A 23,544-nucleotide genomic window follows, 5' to 3' on the forward strand; every position below is an offset into this window, starting at 1 on the left:
AACAAGGGAAATACTGCTGTAAGGAGAATGGTACGTATAAGCGAGCGTACTCTTTCACAGGGCTTCCGTTCGTTCGTATTCTTGACTAAATTATAAATAAACTCATTTCCCTTGGATTTTTATGAAAAACAGTAAAGAAAAAAGGTCTTCAGAAAGTCAGTTAAACAGAATTTAACCTCCTCTACTCGCAGATCTCTATGGCCTTGAATGTCCGAACTAACTGACAGAGTTACAGGGGGATATTGTGCTTCTACGTGAAAGTACTGTGTTTTGACTTTTCTTTCCCCTTTTAATTGAATGCGAAGAACTCGCAGTATCTACAAAGTGACATGTTCTAAATGGGATTATTTGAATCAGGAATGTGCGAGATAAGTCTATTGTTTTTTTTTTGGGGGGGGGGTTGAAAGGGAAGCTCTAACTAATGTACGAGATTGTTTCAAATAACAGCATCGTCAGAACCCAGTAACGGAACTCTGTTTGTAGTGACTGTTTTTTTCCACGTTTAAAAATATGGATATCTATATTACTTTAAAATGGGAATTTGAAATGTAGTGAAGTCAGTAACCCTCAAAGTATGATTAAAAATTTTAATTCCTGTTATGCAACAATGAGGTGAACTAAATATGCTATTAAAAAGGGAGATGAGAAAATAGCATTTGTGTATATGTTGTCTCTGTTCTTCCTTTACATATAATTAATTATATTAAGTGAAAGATAACATTTGAATCTGGTTTTCCTCACTGCCTATGAATGAGATGTAACTATATTTCTAGAAGTCACTCTGAGCTATAAAAACATTTAACATTATCAGACAACCACTAAACTTGGTATTAGTATGTTGTATAAAGTATAAGTTTAAGAAAAAGTGTAAATGTCAGAGTATAATAGGCAATATATTAGATAAAATACATAGATTAGTAGATTCATAGATTAGTACTAGGCTAACTGCCTTTGTGGGCCATTTCTAAGCCTAGCCAATTACCCTGTGTGAGAATCAAACCCTGCACCTTTAGTTTATAAGGCAAATACCTTAACCATTATGCCAACCTCCCACCCTACATTTTGAGGTAAAGTCCAGAAGTATTTATCTTTGTTGATTCTTTGAAAGATTTGAAAGATTGTGTAGTTTTAAAATCAGTTCTTTGTTTTTTTTTTTTTTCCTTACATCAGACCAAGTACTTTTTCTGGAGATCTTTTAAAGTTGGTGAAAACAGTCCAGTCTATTTCTTCAGGAATTGTGATATTATTATTGATGAAGGTAGACGCTTCTTCAATGTTCTTATAGGTTCTCAAGTCATTTGAACAGAACATTCTGATTCTAGCAGGATATACCATCTGCACTTTTATCTTGTTTGAGAAGTTTCACTAATGGCCACGTTTTTTTCCTTGTTTCTAACACTTTTGCAGAATAATCACTGTCAAATCTGTTGCGACTCTGTTTATATGTTATGGGACTTTTTCTCCAGGCTGTTTTTAAAATGAGCTCTTTATCCAAGAAGGACAGGAACTTTACCACAATTGATCTTGGTGGTTGGTGCATTAGGTGAAGAGGGAATAGATTTTCCTATGGCTCTGTGAGCTCTTTCTATTCCATTTGATAATCCCTCTTTTAAATCAAGCACTTCAGGAAGCCAGGAATTCAAAAAGATGTTTTTTCCCTGTTTTTTCTGGAAAACCAAATACTCTTATATTAGTTCTCCTCTCCCTGTTTTCTAAATCATCCCCTTTATTAAGTAGCCAGTTATTTTGGTGAAGTAAGAATTCTGTCTGATTTTCCTCTTCTTGGAGTCTTCCATCAATGTCATGTAGTGATGTCTCCATATCAAGTAATTTACTTTGTTGTTGCTGCAGTAGTTCTTTTAGTACATCTGTTTGCTTTTGGCAGTTTTAGACTTTCCAAGTTATCAGTGAATCTATCCATTTTCAACGACAGTTCATGTAATGTGGAAGACATCAGTTGTATCTCCTTCTTCAGGGTGGTTTCTGAGTGAGAATTCTTTAAACTGGCCATTACCAAACTGTTCTCCAGCATATTTTGACAGGAAAAACTCAATATTTCTTGAAATTTGGTAGAGTTGTAGTTCTTAAGTTCCTTAATATTTTTTTTTCTATTTCTGGTTAATGAAAATAATTTTCCCTGTTTTCTGGTACTGTTTTGTGGAGCTCTAAAAAATGCTGCCTATCTGTTTGCCATCTAGGCTCCGCCCCCTCATATCCTTGGACTTTTAGTGGCAGACAGGAGTGATACAGGAGCAGCATTGATGCTTATATGCAAGAAAATGCTTCAGTCATTATGTTTACAACAAAAGGGTTACAGGCTACACAACACTCACCATCATCACCCCCATTTTCCATTTCCACACTGAGTCAGGGTGTCTTTTCAACTGTCACTGCTTTTCTCAATTAAGAGCCACCCTCCTTTCTTGGAATGTCATACCCAGCCTTCACTTCTCTTGTACAGTTTGGCCATCTTTTGACAGGGTGTCCTTGTCTTTCCTTCTTCTTGTGTGTCTCAAATCTGCTGTACCCAGCTCATCCTTGGCTTTCCTTTACATTTGATTGGACGTCTCTAACTGGTCCCCTTGAACTTCTTTGCAGTCGAGCTGTTTTGGCTTCTGAATTATGTCCTCATTTCTTCATATGTCCTGCAATGTGCATCCTGCTGATCTGTCTCGGGCACTTCACCTCCATCCCTTTCAGCTTTCTCTGCTGCTCTGCCTTCCCTGCTCAGGCTTATTTGCCACACTGTAGTATTGGTCATACCACTGTTCTGTACACCTTAGTTTTCATATTCTTTGGCATTCTGTTACACACTCCTGACACTTTGTGCCAACTGGCTGTTGCAGTTCTTATTCTTGCTTTGGCCTCCTTATTCAGATTTCCCTTCTCAACCACAGTTCCCAGGTATTTGAAGCTGTTAACTTATTCTGCTATTTTCTCTTCTATCTCAATTTTAGCTTCATCTGATTATTGTCCATTTCTTGACAAAACCATTCTGTTACCTGTACTCAGTTTTATCCCATGTGCCTTCAGTTTTACATTCCAGTGCCCTGACACTTCTGTTCTGAATCTGCTTGTAGTGCTACACAGTCTGTATGCAGCAGCTTTGTTTCTGGTGGCCCTCAGGTCTGTTTACTGATGTAGTCCGTCACCAGTGTGAACAAGACTGGACTCAGAGCTGAAACATGGGTACCCAGTCTCACTGTGACCCTTCTGAGAGTCCAAACACTGTACTTGTGTCATTGAGTCTTTGTACTTAGCCTTCACTAATTCTAAAATTGCTTCTTGGATTTTGATTCATAATAGGATTACCCAGATGAACTTTCTTGGGACATTGTCAAATGCTTTTTTCAAGTCTGAGAATGCCTTCTATTGTGGATTTTTCTTTTTTCACCACAGGCTGTGCATGTGGTACTACAATCTGTGGGGTTTTGTTAATTCAGAATTTTCAATATTTTTGAGTTATACCTTCCATCAACCCTTGAACTCCTCTTGTCTGGTAAGAAAATTGTTGCTGGCATCCCATATGAATGGAGTCCACAGACTATCTTCATTTTTTATGTTCTTGACTTACAGCCTGATTTTAGCTTCTTTGTGCCCGATTTATCTTAGTTATGCCATCTGCTTTGTCACATTCCAGATGCTGATAGAGGTTCTGTGATGCCTTGTTCTTGCCATTGCAACTGCTCTTTAAACATCTGCCTGTTCTGTCTTCCATTTCTTCCTGCACTCCTTTCTTTTGATAACTTCCTGACCTTCTGCATTCCACCACAATTTTTCTTGCATATCTTATGTTCACACCAGGCTCAATTGTATATCTGTTCTGTTGTCTTCCTATATGCTGCTTTGAGAAACTGTCATGCTTGTTCGGCCCCTTCTATTCCCTGTCCTTCCTGAGCCGTCTGTACTTCCTTGGTTCGGCTCCTTCTGTTCCCTGTCCTTCCTGAGCCGTCTGTATTTCCTTGGTTCGGCTCCTTCTGTTCCCTGTCCTTCCTGAGCTGTCTGTATTTCCTTGGTTTGGCTCCTTCTATTCCCTGTCCTTCCTGAGCCGTCTGTACTTCCTTGGTCCGGCTCCTTCTGTTCCCTGTCCTTCCTGAGCCATCTGTACTTCCTTGGTTCGGCTCCTTCTGTTCCCCTGTCCTTCCTGAGCCATCTGTATTTCTTTGGTTCTTGGTTCGGCTCCTTCTGTTCCCTGTCCTTCCTGAGCCGTCTGTATTTCCTTGGTTCGGCTCCTTCTGTTCCCTGTCCTTCCTGAGCCGTCTGTACTTCCGTGGTTCGGCTCCTTCTTTTCCCTGTCCTTCCTGAGCTGGCTGTACTTCCTTGGTTCGGCTCCTTCTGTTCCCTGTCCTTCCTGAGCCGTCTGTACTAACTTGGTTCAGCTCCTTCTGTTCCCTGTCCTTCCTGAGCCGTCTGTACTAACTTGGTTCGGCTCCTTCTGTTCTCTGTCCTTCCTGAGCCGTCTGTACTTCCTTGGTTCGGCTCCTTCTGTTCCCTGTCCTGCCTGAGCCATCTGTATTTCCTTGGTTCGGCTCCTTCTGTTCTCTGTCCTTCCTGAGCCATCTGTACTTCCTTGGTTCGGCTCCTTCTGTTTCCTGTCCTTCCTGAGCCGTCTGTACTTCCTTGGTTCGGCTCCTTCTGTTCCCTGTCCTTCCTGAGCCGTCTGTATTTCCTTGGTTCGGCTCCTTCTGTTCCCTGTCCTTCCTGAGCCATCTGTATTTCCTTGGTTCAGCTCCTTCTGTTCTCTGTCCTTCCTGAGCCATCTGTATTTCCTTGGTTCGGCTCCTTCTGTTCCCTGTCCTTCCTGAGCCGTCTGTACTTCCTTGGTTTGGCTCCTTCTGTTCCCTGTCCTTCCTGAGCCATCTGTATTTCCTTGGACGCCTGTGCTTTTGCTTCACTCGACTTCTAGATCTTCAGTCTAAATCTGTTTTGATCTTGGAGCCTTCTGTGACCACTGCTTGCAACCGATTGGGAGCCACCAGTGGTTTATGCTGAGGGTTGACAGTTTCATGAGGAATGATTTTGTGGTTTCTGTTTTTACCCTCATGTCGTTTCTTCAGTAGAAGAAGGTATACTAGAGTTGTAAGCTGGCCACTGTTGTGTGTGTGACTGTCATTCTTGGTGAATAATGTATTGGCCACCTTTAAGCTGTTTGCCAGATAGAAGTTTAGAATAGATTCTCTTTCATTATCCCTTTTGCACCAACCATATGGACCCCGGCAGTACTCGTATCCTGTTCTGTCTGTCCCAGTATGAGCACTCTGGTCATCCGTTATCAAGGCCAATTTACTTTGTTAGGCTTCATTGAGGAGATTCTGCAACGGCTGTACAAAAGCCTTCTTTTCCTCACCTCCACAGCCCTGCTGTGGAGCACTGGCTGAGATCATGAAGAGCTGTATTGTTATGCTATAGAGTCTAATTTGTATGACATCGCACACTGTCTTCAGAAGTCTGTCTTAACTTATTTTTCACACCAGTTGCAATGTGTCTTCTTTTTGAGTAATATTCTCTGGATGCCAGACGAATATACTTCTCTGCACCTCCCTTCCACATTTTCTCATCATCATATCTAGTCACTCCCGTAACATTCACATTGTCTACTTCCAAGTTATCCTGTCAGTGGATCCTTACTTCATTTTTGGCAGGTAGATTGTTTTTTATTTATGTATTTATTTGCAGTTTCTTATCTGGAAAAGTCATGTGGCTGATTCGAACCCTCTTTTCAGTGGAGACCCAGGGAGAACAGATCCTCAATACAATTTAAAGTACATTCAACAGAGAATGTTGTGCTTGGGCAGTATAGCATTGATGGGCATTCTAGTAACTTCCATACAAATAAAAGGATATACAATTACATACCAAGATAGTAGAGCTTATAATAGTAATAACTTCCATACAAATAAAAGGATATACAATTACATACCAAGATAGTAGAGCTTATAATAGTAGTAATAACTTGCATACAAATAAAAGGATATACAATTACATACCAAGATAGTAGAGCTTATAATAGTAATAACTTCCATACAAATAAAAGGATATACAATTACATACCAAGATAGTAGAGCTTATAATAGTAATAACTTCCATACAAATAAAATGATATACAATTACATACCAAGATAGTAGAGCTTATAATAGTAATAACTTCCATACAAATAAAAGGATATACAATTACATACCAAGATAGTAGAGCTTATAATAGTTTTTTTTTTTTCTAAGAAGAATTGGACTGCAGAGAGTGGGAACACAAGTAGCAATACACTGCTATTGCAAAGAGACATTACAGCTCAGCCGCAGTGGAGATAGTCGTGGAGAGTGTGTCCTTTGCAATACCTTTTCAGGGGGTGTGAATGCCTTTGCAATACCTTTTCAGGGGTGCGAATGCCTTTGCGATACCTTTTCACAGGTGTGAATACGTTTTAGTTTCTGTTTTGCTTTTCCTACTTTGTGTTCTGTTTGGCCGTCACAAGCTTCTTTGTCGCTGATATTTAGCAGAGCTTCATCTTGTACCAGTGGTAAGATGCATGTAACTGTTCTAAACCATTGCCTTCTGTTCCATACTCATGTGTTGCTTCTATTATTCCTTTTAGTTTTTTCTTTCCTTTGGTCAGCAGTCAGTTGGAAACAGTTATTGACGAATCAGGATGACTGCATGATGACTGTATCTGCTCAGCATGATACGTGTTAACTCAGCTTTCCCCTTCCTGAGCAGAAAGCTTGAATAATTGATGTTCATCAGGCTTCACACCTGATGCATGTGTACCAGTTCAGACATCTAAAGGGTGCCTTATTTCCATAACTGAGCTATTTCTTTTAATCTCTGCTTGTAAGCAATGCTGTTGCCATGGGCAAGGTTCACATACTTTATGGCTGACTTGTTCCTTGACATTGTCACCTTGTTTGCGTGCAGATGAATATTATGATCTTTATTCAGGGGATGTGGAGTGCACCACCTATGTCTTTTTGTACTCTGCATTGTCTTGTGGTAGACGCGCCTTCATGTTTGTGTGCAGTCCCACTACATTTTTTCTTGCCAGTTTCTTTGTTCTTCCTGTGGAGATGGGCCTCAAACAGGATTTCAGCATTAGCAGCTACATTAATATGAAAAAGGGTATGACTTGTGTGTTTAATTTCAATTTTTAATGTTTTTCTTTTGTTATGACATTACAGGGAGTTCTATTTGAGATGAAATGGCAGCCAGTCCATTCAATAACTGCAATGTTTGTAAGCGACCTTCTGTGGATGTGGTTTAGAATGGATCTCTGTGGATGTTATGTTAGGTGTGAGCTAATCAGCTACAGTTGATATAAAAAGTGTACACACCATGTTAAAATGCCAGATTTTTGTGATATAAAAAAATGGGACCACAATAAATCATTTCAAAATTTTTTCCCACCCTTAATGTGACCTATTACCTATACAATTAAATTGAAAAATCATACAAATCTGTTAGGGGAAAAACTATAAAAAGTATAAGACGTGTACAACAAGCTGGTTGCATAAGTGTGAACACCCTTAAACTAATACTTTGTTGAAGCACCTTTTGATTTACTTAGAGCATTCAGCCTTCTTGGATATGAGTCTATCAGCATGGCAGATTTTGACAAGGCAATATTTTCCCACTCTTCCTTGCAAAAGCACTGCCAATCTGTCAGATTACGAGGGCATCTCTTGCGGACCGGCCTCTTCAGGTCACCCCACAGATTTTCTATTGGATTTAGGTCTGGGTTGTGGCTGGGCCATCCAAAAACTTTAATTTTCTCTGGTGAAGCCATTCTTTTGTTGAGATTCAAAGTATGAATTAATTTTATTGAGAAAATTGTATTGCTGAGAAACATGGTAAAAAAGGCAGCTGGGGCAGCTAATTTCAGTACTAGTAAGCAGGGGTGAATAAACGGACCTTTGGAAAAAACTCAGTTCCCACTAGCTACCACATTGATGGGAGCTCATGGAATCCATTATAAGAGATCTGGGGACGCAGTTTGACAGCAACCTCTCCTTCGACCACCACATTGCCACTGTGGTCAGAAAGCCCGTCTGTGTCTCATGTCATTACCAAGGGTTTTGCATCCAGGAAGAGAGAGGTCATAGTCTCTCTCTACTCTTCCCTCATTAGACCACTCATCTAGTATAATGCCCCATTTAGCATATAGGTTCATAGATTAGTACTAAGCTAACTGCCCTTGCGAGCCATTTTAAGCCTAGCCAATTATCCCTTGTGAGATTCAAACCCTGCACCTTGGGTTTGTAAGGCAAACACCTTAATCATTAGGCCACCCTCCCAACCCCTCATTAGGCCACCCTCCCAACCCCCTACCTCAGTAGACACCTGCAACAGCTGGAGAGGCCACATAAGTACCTTACGAAGAGGATCTTAGGCGTTAAACACACGTCCTACTCAGACAGACTCAAAAAACTCCAGCTATTCTTTGTTTCATATCACCTACTTAGAGGTGATCTCTGCTTGACTTACAAAGCCATGTCTGACCTAGCTCTGTTAGAAATGCTACAGCTAAAGAATCCCAATCACTCCATACCACATGCTCCAGAGACCTCAACCTCATTGCCACAATCAACAGAACATGCTGGAGGGACAGGTTCCTCACCCAGACACTGCCGATGCTCTGGAATAGACTTCCCCATACATGTCAAGCAGAGCACCTCACTGGCCCACTTCAAGAGATATCTTGAGTGGATGAGAAATAGAAAGTTCACCCCAAGGATCACTGCAGTGGCTGTACTTGATAGAGGCATTGGGAACTAACGTCAGGCGGCACGATGCCAGGGCACTTCTGTGGGCTAGGCTTGTAAAGGCTCCAGGGCCATTAGCCCAGTACACACCTATGAACCCATGTATGAAATGTGTGTGTGTGTGTGTGTGTGTGTGTGTGTGTGTGTGTGTGTATTATACATAATTATATTATATATTATATTTATATACACACACACACACACACACACACACACACACACACACACACACACACACACACATGCCTGCATTTGTATATCTTTATATTTGTGTGTGTATGTGTGGCCTAACTTGAACAGCCCATGTACAGATGTTACCCAGGGGAAAGCCCAGAATATGCATTGTAATACATTATCAGTGCAATGTTACTGTTCATTTAAAACTCACAGTGGAGACCATCAGAGAAGGCATATGGATGCAGTTCTGGAATAACTTTGTACAGTTAATCTAAGGGAGACGCAAGTCAGTAAATTGATGTCAATAGCAGTGTAAAACCAAATAGGAATAATCAGTCAGGATTAGAATAGATATTTTTCTAGATTTTTTATATTTCCTTAGTGTACATTCAACCACAAAATGATAAAATGTGAACATCCAACATTTGCATATGGTTTATTTATTATCCAGCACAGTTTCTTAAGAAAAACAAATTCATATCAAGTAATATGAACTAGCAAATTTTAGGCACCTGTCTGTGTATCAATTTATACACACACACCCTTTTTATTTTGTTCAACTGACTTAGACTTGGGTCCTTGACCTCAGGAAGACTGGCGTGATCAAGTTGAAAACAAAAAAACATTAAAAAAAATATTTCTTTTATCAGTTAATAGTTACTAAAGTGAAGTACTGCACATATCAGGAATGACAATTGTGTCGCAGTTCCTCTATCTATGCCCAGTATTGCTGTCTAGCTAATGGTTCACTGCTTAGAAATGTTACCTGCCATTCAAGAGTCTATATCAAAATTCGAAGAGGTACACCACCAAATGTGAAAACATCGAAACCAAAATATCGAATGGTGAAAGTAGCAAAGCCCCGGAACATCGAAATCTTACCTAGGGCAAGATTTCGGTGGGCCGTTCCGTGGCTTCGCTATTTCCTCCACTGTGGTGCGAGAGTTACTGACCTTAGTGTTAGGGTGCAGGTTAAGGTAAGTGGATAGTTAGTAATGTATGTATGGTGTAGTGTAGGGTTGTGTTTTGCTAACTGTATGTGTGTGTATTAATTAGTTTGTGTATAGATTTGTAGGGTATGTGTGCGATAGTTACGGACTTTAGCGTTAGGGTGGGCGTTAAGGTAAGTGGATAGTAATGTATGTTTGGTTTAGTGTGGGATTGGGTTTTGTTAAATCTATGTGTGTGGTTTATTTATTTTAGTGTACTTGTGTTGGGTGTATGTTTTTCGGAACAGCAAATTTTTTCCCAGGAAAAAATTCGCTATTCTGAGTTTTCGATGTTTTCAGTATTCGAAATTCCAAGTTCGAACATATGGTGTTTGACATATTGGAATTTCGAATATATGATATAGACCCGCCATTCAAAGGCTGCTGTTGCTATGGTATGCAAGAGAAAAATTCTCATGACAATTGACTCCGATGTCAAATAATGGGATTTGTAAGTAAGAGGTAAATACAGTTTGTCAGTCCAAATTGTCTGCAACACCAGAATAAGAAAATATTTAAATTTTATTTATTTATTTTTTACCTACTGTTGCATCATCAGTGTGGAATGCTAGAGGACATCAAGCTTTTGCCCAGCAACGGATGCCAGTCACATCAAACCTATAGTTATGTGAAATTAGAAAACATGAGAAAGATAACTTATGGGTAGTACGATTTGTAATCAGGGAACAGCACAGTTCTGTTTGCATGACATCCTTCAGAAAGGGCGTTGTGTGGACTATCACATGAGGAAAATTAATAATTGGTAGTAGTCACTGGCATTTGGCGATGTTCTATAACTTGTGAATTAGATAGGAAAAGGGATCCAGTTACGGGTGCATCGACTAACCCACAGGGGAGACGCAACACTATACTTTAGTTGTGGGGTCCTTCTACTTAGGCTGCACTAATTCTACTAATGTTTCTGGGACTTTGAACCACCCATGGTTCTGGCCAAGGCAGCTTTCCTGGGACCTGTTTATCTGTATTAAATTATAGCCGTGCGCATTTGGACTGTCTTGTCATCTCTACCATCTTATCAGCTGTACCATTCCCAAAACTGGGTGAGTTATGCTGCATCCTGATCTGAATAAGTGTTGCTCATCACCCTCATTACATTGTACTACCCTGTGTATCCATTGAATAAGTGTTGCTCATCACCCTCATTACATTGTACTACCCTGTGTATCCATTGAATAAGTGTTGCTCATCACCCTCATTACATTGTACTACCCTGTGTATCCATTGAATAAGTGTTGCTCATCACCCTCATTACATTGTACTACCCTGTGTATCCATTGAATAAGTGTTGCTCATCACCCTCATTACATTGTACTACCCTGTGTATCCATTGAATAAGTGTTGCTCATCACCCTCATTGCATTGTACTACCCTGTGTATCCATTGAATAAGTGTTGCTCATCACCCTCATTACATTGTACTACCCTGTGTATCCATTGAATAAGTGTTGCTCATCACCCTCATTACATTGTACTACCCTGTGTATCCATTGAATAAGTGTTGCTCATCACCCTCATTACATTGTACTACCCTGTGTATCCATTGAATAAGTGTTGCTCATCACCCTCATTACATTGTACTACCCTGTGTATCCATTGTATAAGTGTTGCTCATCACCCTCATTACATTGTACTACCCTGTGTATCCATTGAATAAGTGTTGCTCATCACCCTCATTACATTGTACTACCCTGTGTATCCATTTATCAATCACCATCTCCATAAATTTCGTGCAGTGTGACAGGATTTTGATGACTCTGTATGGATCACAGTGGTGGATGTCCCGTGGGCATTCTGTGACGTCTAATTTGTAAAAGTCTACAAATTTGTTCAGCCAGAGGCGCTTGAGATTGACATTGACTTCAGAGAAGTAGATACCAAAAAGTGATTTCAGGACTGAGCCCCGAGGGACTCTGCTTGTGACTGGCCTCTTTGTATAGGTGGACACCCCAGTACTAATTAACTAGGTCCTGTCAGCCATTTGGCTGTTGACTGTTTTATATACCTAATCTCCTGAGTGTGTCAACAATGCTTGAGTTGGGGTATTGTGTCAAATGCCTTGTCCAGGTCAAGTTAGGTAGTGGGAACCATTTGCCCTTGTCTGTTGCTTTGGTGATCTTCTCAAAGAAGTCCACCAGGTTGAGTAGGCATGACCTGCCCTTGACTAGACCAAACTGGGTTGGATCCAATATCGGGAGGTTTCATATGTAATTTGAGATCATTTCCATGGCTTTGTGTACGAGACTGGTGAGACTGTGGATCTGTAGTTTCCAGGGTCTATAGATGGTTGACCTTTGTGCAGAGGGATGATGGTTGATCTCCAGTCATGAAGCACACAGCATGTTTAGAGGCTATGGTTATAGCAGTTCCCAAAGGATCTGATAGGTCATGTTTCATGCTAATTAGAAGGCATCCTGTGATATTGTCTGGGCCCATTGATGCAGTGTCCTTGGCCTTGGACCATTAAGGACCTGTTCACTAGTGATAGCAGGGGGAGTAATATTTGATGGTATTTCTTGAGGGATGGTTGATAGGGAGAGAAGGGGTTAAATCGAAGCTGAATTTGTCTTTCTGGTAAGCTTGCTGTATCATCTGGTTCAGTTTAGGTGGCTCCATTAAGAATGAGCTCTGCACACAATTGTGTATTACCTGTGATCCTCTCGCTCCTTAAAACACATGGAACAGGTTAACCTTCATCTTTCCCTCCTCGCAGTAGCAAGTGCAGAAGGTGTCTGCATCTTTCACTAAACTTGGGTAACTCAATTTATAAACAGGATTATGGGAGAGTGCTGCACACACCCTAGCGTAATGTTCTGTCTGGTAATGTCAAACCACAAAATGGTCTCCTTTGGATTACAAATAATAATGGAACCCCAGGAAGAACACTAAGCTTAACATCCTACTATTAGGTGATAACCTAGCAAACTTTCAAGTTTCCCTAAACCCTGTGAACACTGTTGCCTACGTGGAACTGTTCACAGAAAACATATCTAAGCATGTTAATAGTTGCATAGAGGCAGCTTGTACCCACCAGGAATAAGTACAAAACTAACTCAAAAGGCCACTGTGGTGGAATCACTAAACCAATCAGCTGTATAATAGAAGGAAGTGTGGTAAAAGCCCCCCAAACTAAACAAATAGTTTACCAAACCCATATATGAGGTACATTTCGCCTCCCAGACCAAGAAGGACCACTGGGCATTCTTTAGCTATGTCTGAAACCTCAAAGAACCACCTGTGAGACACAGAAGTGCCGGTGATAGTACTCTGGTCATGTGCTTGGCACACTTTGGGGACATGCAGTGTAAGGTCAAGCCATAATGTACTTGGGTCATGTCGTTTGCAAACCCATTGCACACCCCTTCATGACATGTTAAAACATATAGGGGTGGTTAAGGCATATAAAAAAAGCTTGAATAAAGCAGCGCATGTGATGCTGCATATCAGGTCCCTGTCTGACTAAGGCAGCGCATATGATGCTGCATGTCATCAGGTCCCTGTCTGACTAAAGCAGTGCATGTGATGCTGCATATCAGGTCCCTGTCTGACTAAAGCAGTGCATGTGATGCATGTCATCAGGTCCCTGTCTGACTAAAGCAGTGCATGGGATGCATGTCATCAGGTCCCTGTCTGACTAAAGCAGTGTGTGTGATGCATGTCATCAGGTCCCTGTCTGACTAAAGCAGAGCATGTAATGCTGCATGTAATCAGGTCCCTGTCTGACTAAAGCAGTGCATGTGATGCTGCATATCATCAGGTCCCTGCCTGACTAAAGCAGTGTATGTGATGCATGTCATCAGGTCCCTGTCTGACTAAAGCAAAGCATGTGATGCTGCATGTCATCAGGTACCTGTCTGACTAAAGCAGTGCATGTGATGCATGTCATCAGCTCCCTGTCTGACTACAGCATGTGATGCTGCATGTCATCAGGTCCCTGTGTGACTAAATCAGGGCATGTCATGCTGCATGTCATCAGGTCCCATAGGTTCATAGGTTTATACTAGGCTATCTGCCCTAAGGCATTTATAAGCCTAGCCCAAATTTTTGTGGCTTACGCCACCCCTTATATGAAAAAATACTGTGCCCATTAGTTTGGTGTGCCTCTGTCCAGCAGTGACACTACAGCGCATATGATGCTGCATGTCTTCAGGTCCCTGTCTGACTAAAGCAGCCCATGTGATGCTGCATGTCATCAGGTCCCTGTCTGACTAAGGCAGCGCATGTGATGCATGTCTTCAGATCCCTGTCTGACTAAGGCAGCGCATGTGATGCTGCATGTCTTCAGGTCCCTGTCTAAGGCAGCGCATGTGATGCTGCATGTCATCAGGTCCCTGTCCGAGTAAAGCAGCGCATGTGATGCTGCATATCTTCAGGTCCCTGTCTTACTAACGCAGCGCATGTGATGCTGCATATCTTCAGGTCCTTGTCTGACTAAGGCAGCGCATGTGATGCTGCATGTCATCAGGTCCCTGTCTAAGGCAGCGCATGTTATGCTGCATATCTTTAGGTCCCTGTCTAAGGCAGCGCATGTGATGGTGCATGTCATCAGGTCCCTGTCTGAATAAAGCAGTGCATGTGATGCTGCATGTCATCAGGTCCCTGTCTGACTAAAGCAGTGCATGTGATGCTGCATGTCATCAGGTCCCTGTCTGACTAAGGCAGCGCATGTGATGCTGCATGTCATCAGGTCCCTGTCTGACTAAAGCAGTGCATGTGATGCTGCATGTCATCAGGTCCCTGTCTGACTAAAGCAGTGCATGTGATGCTGCATGTCATCAGGTCCCTGTCTGACTAAAGCAGTGCATGTGATGCATGTCATCAGCTCCCTGTCTGACTACAGCATGTGATGCTGCATGTCATCAGGTCCCTGTGTGACTAAATCAGGGCATGTCATGCTGCATGTCATCAGGTCCCATGCCTGACTAAAGCAGCGCATGTGATGCTGCATGTCATCAGGTCCCTGTCTGACTAAGGCAGCGCATGTTATGCTGCATATCTTCAGGTCCCTGTCTGACTAAGGCAGCGCATGTGATGCTGCATGTCATCAGGTCCCTGTCTGACTAAAGCAGTGCATGTGATGCTGCATGTCATCAGGTCCCTGTCTGACTAAAGCAGTGCATGTGATGCTGCATATCATCAGGTCCCTGTCTGACTAAAGCAGTGCATGTGATGCTGCATGTCATCAGGTCCCTGTCTGACTAAGGCAGCGCATGTGATGCTGCATGTCATCAGGTCCCTGTCTGAATAAAGCAGTGCATGTGATGCTTCATGTCATCAGGTCCCTGTCTGACTAAAGCAGTGCATGTGATGCATGTCATCAGGTCCCTGTCTGACTAAAGCAGTGCATGTGATGCATGTCATCAGGTCCCTGTCTGACTACAGCAGTGCATGTGATGCATATCATCAGGTCCCTGCCTGACTAAAGCAGTGCATGTGATGCTGCATATCATCAGGTCCCTGCCTGACTAAAGCAGTGTATGTGATGCATTTCATCAGGTCCCTGTCTGACTAAAGCAAAGCATGTGATGCTGCATGTCATCAGGTACCTGTCTGACTAAAGCAGTGCATGTGATGCATGTCATCAGCTCCCTGTCTGACTACAGCATGTGATGCATGTCATCAGGTCCCTGTGTGACTAAATCAGGGCATGTGATGCTGCATGTCATCAGGTCCCATGCCTGACTAAAGCAGTGCATGTGATGCTGCATATCATCAGGTCCCTGTCTGACTAAAGCAGTGCATGTGATGCTGCATATCATCAGGTCCCTGTCTGACTAAAGCAGTGCATGTGATGCTGCATATCATCAGGTCCGTGTCTGACTAAAGCAGCGCATGTGATGCTGCATATCAGCTCCCTGTCTGACTAAAGCAGTGCATGTGATGCATGTCATCAGGTCCCTGTCTGACTAAAGCAGTGTATGTGATGCATGTCATCAGGTCCCTGTCTGACTAAAGCAGTGCATGTGATGCTGCATGTCATCAGGTCCCTGTCTGACTAAAGCAGTGCATGTGATGCATGTCATCAGGTCCCTGTCTGACTAAAGCAGTGTATGTGATGCATGTCATCAGGTCCCTGTCTGACTAAAGCAGTGCATGTCATGCTGCCTATCAGGTCCCTGTCTGACTAAAGCAGTGCATGTGATGCTGCATATCAGGTCCCTGTCTGACTAAAGCAGTGCATGTGATGCTGCATATCAGCTCCCTGTCTGACTAAAGCAGTGCATGTGATGCATGTCATCAGGTCCCTGTCTGACTAAAGCAGTGCATGTGATGCTGCATGTCATCAGGTCCCTGTCTGACTAAAGCAGTGCATGTGATGCATGTCATCAGGTCCCTGTCTGACTAAAGCAGTGCATGTGATGCTGCATGTCATCAGGTCCCTGTCTGACTAAAGCAGTGCATGTGATGCTGCATGTCATCAGGTCCCTGTCTGACTAAAGCAGTGCATGTGATGCTGCATGTCATCAGGTCCCTGTCTGACTAAAGCAGTGCATGTGATGCTGCATGTCATCAGGTCCCTGTCTGACTAAAGCAGTGCATGTGATGCTGCATGTCATCAGGTCCCTGTCTGACTAAAGCAGTGCATGTGATGCTGCATGTCATCAGGTCCTGTCTGACTAAAGCAGAGCATGTAATGCTGCATGTAATCAAGTCCCTGTCTGACTAAAGCAGTGCATGTGATGCTGCATATCATCAGGTCCGTGTCTGACTAAAGCAGAGCATGTAATGCTGCATGTAATCAGGTCCCTGTCTGACTAAAGCAGTGCATGTGATGCTGCATATCATCAGGTCCGTGTCTGACTAAAGCAGCACATGTGATGCTGCATATCAGCTCCCTGTCTGACTAAAGCAGTGCATGTGATGCATGTCATCAGGTCCCTGTCTGACTAAAGCAGTGCATGTGATGCATGTCATCAGGTCCCTGTCTGACTAAAGCAGTGCATGTCATGCTGCATATCAGGTCCCTGTCTGATTAAAGCAGTGCAGGTGATACTACATGTCATCAGGTCCCTATCTGACTAAAGCAGTGTATGTGATGCATGTCATCAGGTCCCTGTCTGACTAAAGCAGTGCATGTGATGCTGCCTATCAGGTCCCTGTCTGACTAAAGCAGTGCATGTGATGCTGCCTATCAGGTCCCTGTCTGACTAAAGCAGTGCATGTCATGCTGCCTATCAGGTCCCTGTCTGACTAAAGCAGTGCATGTGATGCTGCATATCAGGTCCCTGTCTGACTAAAGCAGTGCATGTGATGCTGCATATCAGCTCCCTGTCTGACTAAAGCAGTGCATGTGATGCATGTCATCAGGTCCCTGTCTGACTAAAGCAGTGCAGGTGATACTACATATCCGGTCGCTGTCTGACTAAAGCAGTGCATGTGATGCTGCATGTCATCAGGTCCCTGTCTGACTAAAGCAGTGCATGGGATACTGCATATCATCAGGACCCTGTCTGACTAAAGCACTGTATGTGATGCATGTCATCAGGTCCCTGTCTGACTAAAGCAAAGCATGTGATGCTGGATGTCATCAGGTCCCTGTCTGACTACAGCATGTGATGCATGTCATCAGGTCCCTGTCTGACTACAGCATGTGATGCATGTCATCAGGTCCCTGTCTGACTACAGCATGTGATGCATGTCATCAGGTCCCTGTCTGACTAAAGCAGTGCATGTGATGCTGCATATCATCAGGTCCGTGTCTGACTAAAGCAGTGCATGTGATGCTGCATATCAGCTCCCTGTCTGACTAAAGCAGTGCATGTGATGCATGTCATCAGGTCCCTGTCTGACTAAAGCAGTGCATGTGATGCATGTCATCAGGTCCCTGTCTGACTAAAGCAGTGCATGTCATGCTGCATATCAGGTCCCTGTCTGATTAAAGCAGTGCAGGTGATACTACATGTCATCAGGTCCCTATCTGACTAAAGCAGTGTATGTGATGCATGTCATCAGGTCCCTGTCTGACCAAAGCAGTGCATGTGACGCTGCCTATCAGGTCCCTGTCTGACTAAAGCAGTGCATGTGATACTGCCTATCAGGTCCCTGTCTGACTAAAGCAGTGCATGTCATGCTGCCTATCAGGTCCCTGTCTGACTAAAGCAGTGCATGTGATGCTGCCTATCAGGTCCCTGTCTGACTAAAGCAGTGCATGTGATGCTGCATATCAGCTCCCTGTCTGACTAAAGCAGTGCATGTGATGCATGTCATCAGGTACCTGTTGACTAAAGCAGTGCAGGTGATACTACATATCTGGTCCCTGTCTGACTAAAGCAGTGCATGTGATGCTGCATGTCATCAGGTCCCTGTCTGACTAAAGCAGTGCATGGGATACTGCATATCATCAGGTCCCTGCCTGACTAAAGCAGTGTATGTGATGCATGTCATCAGGTCCCTGTCTGACTAAAGCAAAGCATGTGATGCTGCATGTCATCAGGTACCTGTCTGACTAAAGCAGTGCATGTGATGCATGTCATCAGGTCCCTGTCTGACTACAGCATGTGATGCATGTCATCAGGTCCCTGTGTGACCAAATCAGGGCATGTGATGCTGCATATCATCAGGTCCCTGTCTGAATAAAGCAGTGCATGTGATGCTGCATATCATCAGGTCCGTGTCTGACTAAAGCAGCACATGTGATGCTGCATATCAGCTCCCTGTCTGACTAAAGCAGTGCATGTGATGCATGTCATCAGGTCCCTGTCTGACTAAAGCAGTGCATGTGATGCATGTCATCAGGTCCCTGTCTGACTAAAGCAGTGCATGTCATGCTGCATATCAGGTCCCTGTCTGATTAAAGCAGTGCAGGTGATCCTACATGTCATCAGGTCCCTATCTGACTAAAGCAGTGTATGTGATGCATGTCATCAGGTCCCTAAGGCAGCGCATGTGATGCTGCATGTCATCAGGTCCCTGTCTGAATAAAGCAGTGCATGTGATGCTGCATGTCATCAGGTCCCTGTCTGACTAAAGCAGTGCATGTGATGCTGCATGTCATCAGGTCCCTGTCTGACTAAAGCAGTGCATGTGATGCTGCATGTCATCAGGTCCCTGTCTGACTAAAGCAGTGCATGTGATGCTGCATGTCATCAGGTCCCTGTCTGACTAAAGCAGTGCATGTGATGCTGCATGTCATCAGGTCCCTGTCTGACTAAAGCAGTGCATGTGATGCTGCATGTCATCTGGTCCCTGCCCGACTAAAGCAACGCATGTGATGCTGCATGTCATCAGGTCCCTGTCCGACTAAAGCAACGCATGTGATGCTGCATGTCATCAGGTCCCTGTCTGACTAAAGCAGTGCATGTGATGCTGCATGTCATCAGGTCCCTGTCTGACTAAAGCAAAGCATGTGATGCTGCATGTCATCAGGTCCCTGTCTGACTAAAGCAAAGCATGTGATGCTGCATGTCATCAGGTCCCTGTCTGACTAAAGCAGTGCATGTGATGCTGCATATCTTCAGGTCCCTGTCTGACTAAAGCAGTGCATGTCATCAGGTCCCTGCCCGACTAAAGCAGTGCATGTGATGATGCATATCTGGTCTCTGACTAAAGCAGTGCAGGTGATGCATGTCATCAGGTCCCTGTCTGACTACAGCATGTCACGCTGCATGTCATCAGGTCCCTGTCTGACTACAGCATGTCACGCTGCATGTCTTAAGGTCCCTGTCTGACTAAAGCAGCCCATGTGATGCTGCATGTCATCAGGTCCCTGTCTGACTAAGGCAGCGCATTTGATGCATGTCTTCAGGTCCCTGTCTGACTAAGGCAGCGCATGTGATGCTGCATGTCTTCAGGTCCCTGTCTGACTAAGGCAGCGCTTGTGATGCTGCATGTCATCAGGTCCCTGTCCGAGTAAAGCAGCGCATGTGATGCTGCATATCTTCAGGTCCCTGTCTGACTAAGGCAGCGCATGTGATGCTGCATATCTTCAGGTCCCTGTCTGACTAAAGCAATGCATGTGATGCATGTCATCAGGTCCCTGTCTGACTAAAGCAGTACATGTGATGCTGCATGTCATCAGCTCCCTGTCTAAGGCAGTGCATGTGATGCTGCATGTCATCAGGTCCCTGTCTGACTAAAGCAGTGCATGTGATGCATGTCATCAGGTCCCTGTCTGACTACAGCAGTGCATGTGATAAATATCATCAGGTCCCTGCCTTACTAAAGCAGTGCATGTGATGCTGCATATCATCAGGTCCCTGCCTGAATAAAGCAGTGCATGTGATGCTGCATATCATCAGGTCCCTGTCTGACTACAGCAGTGCATGTGATAAATATCATCAGGTCCCTGCCTTACTAAAGCAGTGCATGTGATGCTGCATATCATCAGGTCCCTGCCTGAATAAAGCAGTGCATGTGATGCTGCATATCATCAGGTCCCTGTCTGACTAAAGCAGTGTATGTGATGCATGTCATCAGGTCCCTGTCTGACTAAAGCAGTGCATGTGATGATGCATATCCGGTCCCTGTCTGACTAAAGCAGTGCATGTGATGCTGCATATCATCAGGTCCCTGTCTGACTAAAGCAGTGCATGTGATGCTGCATGTCATCAGGTCTCTGTCTGCTTTCTACAGACATTTTTCTAGGACCCTTTCCTCCCCCCACCCCAGGGAGAGGATAGTAGTGGTAGAAAGTTCCACCTCCCTACTCATTTTTGCTCCAGTCCTCATCTCAGTTTGTTGAGGTAGCCTCATGTGGGGGATATATTACTGGGAATGGAGGTAAGAGAAAACTGAGGGTGGACACCTAGGCAGATCTCTGAATGTTATTTCCTTCATTATGCCTGTATGCATTGAGAACGCAGTTAACCACGGTTGTCACATTACAGGGTCATAATAGTTTTACCTGTGCCTTACCTTATTTCTGCTTCTTGCCCCAGTACTTCACATATAGTTGTGTTAGGGCAGGAAGTGTACTCTGCACCATGTACCTAGTCACTTGCCTCAATGATCATAGTACCCTATGCCTGTACTGGAGTAGGAAGCATGCCAAGAAGTGTAAAACTGTAATCATACCCAGTGAGAAAGGAGAGATGATTGTTGGATGCTCAAGTCCTCCTCTGTTTGCCTCACCAGCCAGCTCGGTACCACTCAGGCTGCTGATCACACCCAGGGTTCTGCCTCATCAGCCAGCTCTGTACCCCTCAGGCTGCCAATCACACCCAGGGTTCTGCCTCATCAACCAGTACTGTGCCCCTCGGGCTGCCAATCACACCCAGGTTCTGCCTCATCAGCCAGCTCTGTGCCCCTCAGGTTGCCACTCACACCCAGGTTCTGCCTCAGCCAGCTCTGTATCCCTTGGGCTGCCAAGGGTTCTGCCTCATCAGCTAGCTCTGTGCCCCTCAGGCTGCCAGTCACACCCAGGGTTCTGCCTCATCAGCCAGCTCTGTATCCCTTGGGCTGCCAAGGGTTCTGCCTCATCAGCTAGCTCTGTGCCCCTCAGGCTGCCAGTCACACCCAGGGTTCTGCCAGCCAGCTCTGTACCCCTCTGGCTGCTAGTCACATCCAGGGTTCTGCCTCATCAGCCAGGTCTGTATCCCTCCGGCTTCCAATCACACACAGTTCTGCCTCATCAGCCAGCTCTGTACTCCTCAGGCTGCCAGTCACACCCAGCTCTTTACCCTTTAGGCTGCCAATCACACCCAGGGTTCTTCCTCATCAGCCAGCTCTGTACACCTTGGGCTGCCAATCACACCCAGGGTTCTGCCTCATAGGTTCATACTAGGCTATCTGCCCTAGGGCATTTATAAGCCTAGCCAGTGTGTGTTTGGCTTTCGCCACCCATTTTAAATTAATTTTGCTATGCCCTTTTTCGAGGTTAGTATACTGTGCCTCTGTCTAACAGTGACACAGACGTGATACCCGGGGTAAACCTACGATCTCCCATCCACTCATCAAGATTCCTCTTGAAGAGAGTCAATGAGGGACTCTGCCTAACCTGGACTGGGATTTTATTCCAGAGTGAAGGGAGCCTCTGGGTTATGAATCTGTCCCTCCAGCATGTCCTATTTCAGTGCTGAGGTTCAAGTCTCTCGAGCGCGTAGCTCGATGGGATTTGGAATTTCTGAGGTGCAGCATGTCCATTAATTCCGGGTTAGACATGGCTTTATATGTCAGGCACAGATCGCCTCTGAGCAGGCAGTATGCCACTGAGTAGAGCTGGACTTTCTTTAACCGGGCAGCATATGGCATCTGTTTGAGCCCTATGATCCTCTTGGTGAGGTACTTTTGGGGTCTTTCCAGTTACTGCAGGTGTCTGGTAAGGTACATCCCAAAAGGGGCATTGTACTCAATTATGGGCCTGATGAGGGATGAGTAAAGAGGCAGGGTGACCTCCCCTGATCTAGATGTGAATCCCTTCATGATTAGGTGGGCTATATAAAATGTTTTTCTAACCACTTTGGCCATGTGGTTGTCAAACGAGAGATTGCTATCAACTTGGGTCCCCAGGTCCCTAATTACGTCTTCTGTACTTAATGGATTACCACCTATGTGGTAATTTGTGAGCACTTTGTTTTTGCCAAAGGGGGTGACTATAGACATTTTGGCGTTTAGCTTGAGGCCATGGCTCTGGCACCAGTTGTCTGTTTATATGAGGCCCATTTGGAGGATGCTTGTGTCGGCTGGAGAGTCGATTATGGCGCCCAGTTTGCAGTCATCTGCGAACTTAGTCAGCCCCAGTCCTTCCGTGTTGGCCTGTACCTCCAAGAAATATATACCGAACAAGAGAGGTCCCAGGACTGAGCTTTGGGGGACACCACTTGTAACTGGTTTGGAGTCTGACATGGCTCCAGCAATTCTAACCATGTGGGTTCTGTTCTTGAGCCAGTTTGCAACCCATCTAGTGACATAGGGGTTTATATTTAAGCTGGTGAGCTTATCTATGATGCCCGAGTGGGGTATTGTATCGAAGGCTTTTGTGAGGTCCAGGTAGGCTGTGCGGACCACCTTCCCCTCGTCAATGGCCTTGGTGACTGTTTCAAAGAAATCAACCAGGTTTAAGAGGCAGGATCTGCCCTTAAAGCCGAACTGGGTAGGATAATCAGCCAGCTCTTTACCCCTCAGGCTGCCAGTCGCACCCAGCTCGGTACCCCTTAGGCTGACAATCACACCCAGGGTAGGGCACTCTGGCTTTTCTCTTTTCCAGTGATGCAGCTGTCTGTAGTACTATCAGAATGTTATTTGAGCAGCTATTATGATGTCAAAAGCTTGAAAAAAAATAGTACATGTGGACGTGTTTGTCGAAGCATCTTTATTTTTCCAAGGTATCATGCTTACATAGACGTAGATGTAGTGAAATTCTCTCTTCCAAATGCATTGTTACAGCAGGTAACGGCTTTTGTTGTCTACTCAACAGATATATCCTCCAATCAATGTGCTGCCTTCACTGTCCCGATTAATGAAATCTGCTATAGGCGAGGGTATGACAAGGAAAGATCACGCAGATGTTTCAAACCAGCTGGTGAGTAGCATCTTGTCTTACCAATAGCGTAGCCAAGTTGCTTGTTTCTCTCCCACTGATGTCTCCAGTTGAGATGTTGCATGTTTTTACTAATCAGGAGAACAGTATTATAAGTACATGCCATTGAATACTATGTGCAGTCCTGCATATA

General features: G+C 44.3%; 1 protein-coding gene across 1 annotated transcript in view; it reads left to right on the forward strand.

The window, feature by feature from the left end:
• LOC122811222 (V-type proton ATPase subunit B, brain isoform) overlaps positions 1-23,544 on the forward strand; it is a 1,846,974-nt gene that overhangs the window by 1,521,861 nt on the left and 301,569 nt on the right. The window contains exon 15 of the mRNA XM_044082914.1: positions 23,289-23,393. Within this exon, the coding sequence (XP_043938849.1) occupies positions 23,289-23,393 (105 nt within the window). The remainder of the gene's footprint in view (positions 1-23,288; positions 23,394-23,544) is intronic.

This window comes from Protopterus annectens, chromosome 9.part0 (assembly GCF_019279795.1).
Source record: "Protopterus annectens isolate FY-2018-M chromosome 9.part0, PAN1.0, whole genome shotgun sequence".
Lineage (NCBI taxonomy): Eukaryota > Metazoa > Chordata > Ceratodontiformes > Protopteridae > Protopterus > Protopterus annectens.